Source organism: Perognathus longimembris, chromosome 3 (genome assembly GCF_023159225.1).
Source record: "Perognathus longimembris pacificus isolate PPM17 chromosome 3, ASM2315922v1, whole genome shotgun sequence".
Lineage (NCBI taxonomy): Eukaryota > Metazoa > Chordata > Mammalia > Rodentia > Heteromyidae > Perognathus > Perognathus longimembris.
The window spans coordinates 121,805,188-121,810,542 of record NC_063163.1 but is presented as its reverse complement, the minus strand read 5'-3'; the positions used below and the strand labels follow the sequence as shown (position 1 = coordinate 121,810,542).

Here is a 5,355-nt window from a genome sequence, read left to right as displayed (position 1 = left end):
AATGGGAAGGGTAAAGATAGGATTTTCATGGAAGATTGCTCTGTCTACAGTTTATGCTGTAATTTGATGGTGGTCTATAAGAATAGCTTTGTTCTATTAACTGGAACCTAGAACCTCGCCTGAGTCAATTTCAGGAAAAAAGAAAGGAGGTTATGATTTAAAGAAAAAAGAACCAAACACCGTAAGTCAGAAGTGCACAGGCAACTCGCTGGCTCCAATGCCCTTAGCCCCCTGGTCCGGAGATGAAGGAGGAGACCTTTACAGGGAGATGGCTAGACGGCAGATAAGATAAGCAGCACCTCAGCTAGGCGGAGACACTGTGAGCATGGGTGGATAACAGTAGATGACCCAACACAAAAACACCTTCAGTGCATTCAGTGTCAAAACGCATTGTATCTGGAGAGAGAGAGAAAGGGCTGGTTAATTCCACAAGAGCTTATCAAATGGAAGAAGTAACTTTTAATAATAACTTACTAGGTAAAGAGCACTGGGGTGTTATAAAGGGTGTAAAAGGATGTACGTCTTTTAAAGAGAGATCTCAAGGTGGAGCTATCTTGAATTTTCCACATGACAATAATAGAAAATCTTGGTTGTGCCAAGTGAAAACATGTGATAGGTACACGAGTAGCTAGAAAAAGTAAGGTTTTCTTGGAGAAACTTGTATAAGCAAATTTGTTCTTACTTTGAATCACTGCTGTTTCTCCTAATTTCAGGTGTTAGCTTGCTCATGCTTGACACCTGTAATATAAAGACAGAAGTGCTAATGGCCTGCCTGCCTAGCATTTACTCCCAAAGAAAACACAGAATAATATACAAAAATGTACTCCATGACAGTGGATTTTTCATTTTTCATAAGTGAGATTAATGTATATATCACACAAAGAGTAATATGCAGTGTAAAATTTTATAAGGAAACAAAATGAAACATCTGTTATAAAAACCAGAGTATATAAAAACCTGGATTCTGCAGGATTGTCACCAGGTAGCCTTAACGCACAAATAATGACCTAACGCTAACCTGGAGCACTTGACCCGGCAGCAAGAGACCTGGCCCTCTTCAATTCTTCAGACTCAACTTCTCCCTGCCCTCAAACTCATCAGACATCCCCAGAAGGGGGGATGCCATTGCAGTGTCTGCTGGCGCCTGGTGACGACACCCCTGCTCTGGTGAGGGGCAGGGCCGACCCGAGCCGTCCTTCCCGGAGGGAGGGGCGTGGCCCCCGGGCCCGCCGGGCGGCTCGCTCCCTCCAGGGCCGGTCCCGGGGCCCCTTTCCCTCCGGGCGGCAAACTTGGAGCTGCCTCTGAGGGCGGTCGGGAGCCCAGCCCCGACTTCACCGCGCGTCCACCAGCGTCTCTGCAGGCTGCAGCATGGCTTCTCGGGCCCGCGTGTCCCCGGGACCCGCGTCTCAGGTCAGGACCGGCCGAGCGGAGGGCTGGGCGGTGCGCGTGGACGGAGCGAGGGCGCTCCGGTCCGGTCCCGGTCGGTATTCGGTATTGTGGGAGGGGAAGCCCAGGGTGCCCACTTCCACCCTCCCCTGCGGGCTGCGGGTGCTCCGCTCCCCCCCGCGTTTAAGGGGGGGGGCGCGGGGCCGGGGCGCGGGGCGGCGCGGGGCGCTGGGGGCTCGCCGGCTGCGGGGCGCGCGGCGCGGTATTTAAGGAGCTGCCGCGCGTCATGTGACTCGGGTAGCCAACGGCCGGGCCGCGGAGCGGAGTGCGGAGCGGAGCCCGCAAGTGGCCGAAAGCTCGGGGCTCGAGTCTCCCGGCGGTCCTCCGCGCACCCGCCGAGCGCCGGCGAGCTCGCGGGAGCCGGGCGGGCGCGCGGCAGGGGCGGAGGGCGGCTCCGTCCCCGCGAGCTGCCGGGCCGCCCCGAGCGCGGGCGGGGCGGGCACGGGACCGAGCCCCATCCCCCGGCGGGCGGCGGGCGGCGGGCGCCACACCGCCCAGCCCCGGCCGGCGGCGCGGCCCCGCGCTCTCCGGGCCGATTAGCGCCGCGCGCCCGCGCCGGGGAGCCGAGGCCGCGCGCGGGGCGCCGGGCGCCGCTGCGGGTGGGCGCCCGCCCACAGGTGTGACCCGAGCCCGCGGGCAGCGCCGGGCACGCGGCCCGGGCCCCGTCCCTCCGCCCTCCCCATGGAGACCGACTGCGCCGGGAAGGTAAGGCCGTTCGCCGCGCGCGCCGCTCTCCATCGCGGGGCCGGGGGTTCGGAGGCCGCGCGGGGGCCGCGGGACGATGGCACCGGGGCTGCCACGTCGGGTTCACGGCCCGGGCCCCCTCCCGCCCCCGGCCACGGCGAGGCCACGGCGAGGGGCGGACCGGGGAGCCGCCGCCGGGGCCGGGCCGGCCGAGCCGCGGCCGCGGAGAACTGTCAGGTAGCAGCGCGGTCCGGAGGCGCCGCGCGGCCGCAACTTGCCGCCCTCCGACGCGGGCGGCGAGGCTTCCCGGGAGAGGGCGGCGCGCGCCGGGCCCCGCGGCCCCGCGTCCCCGCCTCCCGGAGCGCCGAGCGCCGAGGAGGAGCCGGGACCGAGCGGCGGCGGCGGCGGCCGGAGGCTGCGGAGCGGGGCGCGCCCGGGCGGGGAGCGGGGCGCGGGGCCGCGGCTCGGCGCCTTCGGAGGCGGCGGCGCGCGGGCGCGGGAGCGCACCTGGCCGCGGCGGGCGGGCGGGCGCGGGAGCGGGCAGGCCGCAGCCGTCCGAGGCGGGCGCGCGGGAGACCCGCCGGCCGCCCGCCTGCCCGGAGCACCGGCCCCGGAGCCCTTGCGGCGGGGCGGGGAGGAGGGGGCGCCACCCCCGGCCCCCCGAGCTCGCGTCCTCCGCGCGGCGGACCCGGACCCGCACGGCCAGGCCGGCGGCGGCGGGCGGTGAGTGGCGGGCGGGCCGGGAGGGGACGTTGGGGCGGGACCCGGTGCCCGGTGGGCGGCCCGGGGCTTCCCGCAGGCCGGGCCGGCCGCGGCCAGGCGGAGTTCTGCGAACTTCGGGAACGGGGGATGCCCCGCCGGGCGCGCACCGCGCGGGACCCCCGGACCCGTCCCGCACGCCGGGCGCGCACCGCGCGGGACCCCCGGACCCGTCCCGCGCGCCCCCCTCCCCGGAGCCCCCGACGCTCGGCGGAGGGCGACGGGCCCGGGCGACCGCGGCCCCGCTGCTGCCCACTCCCGTGACCCCCAGGGTGTTCACGTGGGGTCGGGGGCGACCCCGGCGCACACGGTGCTCCCCGTCAGTCATCCTCGGGCGGGTTCCGCACCCAGCACGCCCGGCCGCACGGGCCCCTGGCTCGCTTCTGGGTTTAACGAAGAAGTCGGCCCGTGACCCCAGCGAGAGAGCCCCGGCAAGTGGGGCCCCACCGAGCTGCCCACGGTCTCCGTGGGTCAGCTCGTGACTTCCTGGCGTGTTTTCCGGCTCCATGCAAACGTAACTTAGTTCTGCAGGGTCGGTGTGTCCGTCTTAACCAGGACCGCGCCGATAGGACAGACGTGTCCTGATTTCAAATAGAAAAATAACTTTAAAAGCACTTAGCAGAAGCACGAGCAACCAGAACGTGCGAGTCGCCAGTCCCCGAAAGGAGGGAGAAGTGAGGGCAAGGACGGAAAAGGGGCCCGGCTGCGGGGGCGTCGGCTGGAGCCCGCGCGGGCCTCGGGGCGCGCCCCGCCCACTCGTGGGTCACACTTGCAGCCCACGGGGCCAGGGAGACCGCTCGCCTTCTTGCTCCGTAGACGGCCTCATAGGACACAGGAGCCCTGAGAAGTTAGGGGAAAGCCCTGGTGCCGTGAGAGACGGAAGGAGAGACTTGGGGTGCGCTCAGGCCCGTGTGCGGGGCGCGGGGGGGGCTATGAAAGCCAGAGTGGGGAGACGGGAGACCGCGTCGCCGGGTGGGTTGGAGTCCCGGGACACTGTGAAGTCATGTCAGGAGTCATGTCAGGCGTAGGCGCGCCGCTATGTTTATTTTGGAATCATTACGAAATAGTTGCTTGTCTTCAGTTCCGTGAAGCTGAGCGGTGTGACAGGTCAGAGGCGAGTGTGTAGACACACACACGGGTAGTTCAGTGCTAGCTTATCATAAAGTGCCCGCACCAGGCTGGGAGTGTGACATAGCGGCGGAGCGCGCGCCTAGCACGCACGAGGCCCTGGGTTCGAGTCCCCAGCACCACATGAACAGAAAAGGCCAGAAGGGGCGCTGTGGCTCCAGTGGTAGAGCGCTGGCCTTGAGCAAAAAGAAGCCAGGGACAGTGCTCAGGCCCTGAGTCCAAGCCCCGGGACTGGCCTGCCTAGATAAATAAATAAATAAGTTAGTGCAGAGGAGCTTCTTTAACAAAATAGAAAATAAGATGCCGTCCCCAACTTGAGGGTGGAGGCCGCAGCATGGCCCGCTGTCAAGTGAGTTAACCACTGGGGCCAGAGGGTGTCAGCGAAGCGCAGGGGTGCCCTGGGTGAGGACAGGAAGGAGCGGGGGCTTTGTCGGGGTGCCCTGGGTGAGGAAAGGGAGGAGCGGGGGCTTTGTCGGGGTGCCCTGGGTGAGGAAAGGAAGGAGCGGGGGCTTTGTCGGGGTGCCCTGGGTGAGGAAAGGAAGGAGCGGGGGCTTTGTCGGGGTGCCCTGGGTGAGGAAAGGAAGGAGCGGGGGCTTTGTCGGGGTGCCCTGGGTGAGGAAAGGAAGGAGCGGGGGCTTTGTCTACCTTGCGCAGAATGCAGAACATGGATTTTTGTGAAGATTAAAGTATATCAGAAGATGAAAATTTGTCTAGATAACCCCAATGGTGAAGGGATGATTTCCTCATATTTAAATAGGCTTGGCTAAAACCAAGTGTTCGGGCAGACTCTAGTGGCCCCAAATCCGGGAAAACCTACCCCCGGCTTGATGAACTGAGAGGATCTGCCCTCCCCTCCCTTCCATGCACTTTGGACTACCAGTGGTCTTGGAATGATCTTTCAGAATATATTGTAACACTTTTTCTAGAAGTCTAGAGATTTCTCTTCATTTAAGCAGATTCATGCATTTAAGTTGTTTAGTGTCTTGAACATAGGCTTCCGTTCTTACGCTGAAGATGGACTCAGGAGAGACATGTTGTACAGGGTCTTTTTTAGGCCACTGTAAGGCTCTGACACTGTGTTACATGAACTTCTCAGCTCTTCAGAGCAGGAAAGACTGGTCGGAAGCTCAGAGGAGTGGAAACCCTGCAGAGGTCTATTTTCTGAGCATTTGTGATCAATAACTCTACATTAGAGGCTAATAGATTTTAAAAAGTAATGAAGTATATAAACCTCCTTCATACTTAAGACTTAGTATTAAAAACTGTGAACTGTTTCCTCTCTGTTGTTTCATATCATTTCTCAATATTTCAATTTATGCTCTTTAGTTATGATAGATG

The 5,355-nt window shown here is 62.5% G+C and overlaps 1 protein-coding gene across 1 annotated transcript; it reads right to left on the bottom strand.

The window, feature by feature from the left end:
- Window positions 1–1,411: 1,411 nt before the first annotated feature.
- Window positions 1,412–3,397, bottom strand: LOC125347832 (basic proline-rich protein-like). Its single transcript, XM_048340786.1, has one exon. It carries the CDS (start codon window positions 3,395–3,397, stop codon window positions 1,412–1,414), a length of 1,986 nt encoding a protein of 661 aa, XP_048196743.1.
- Between the last annotated feature and the right edge of the window lie 1,958 nt (window positions 3,398–5,355).

Excerpts from the sequence above, each read along its gene's own strand:
- LOC125347832 (XM_048340786.1), bottom strand. The coding sequence starts at position 3,397 with ATGGAGCCGGAAAACACGCCAGGAAGTCACGAGCTGACCCACGGAGAC.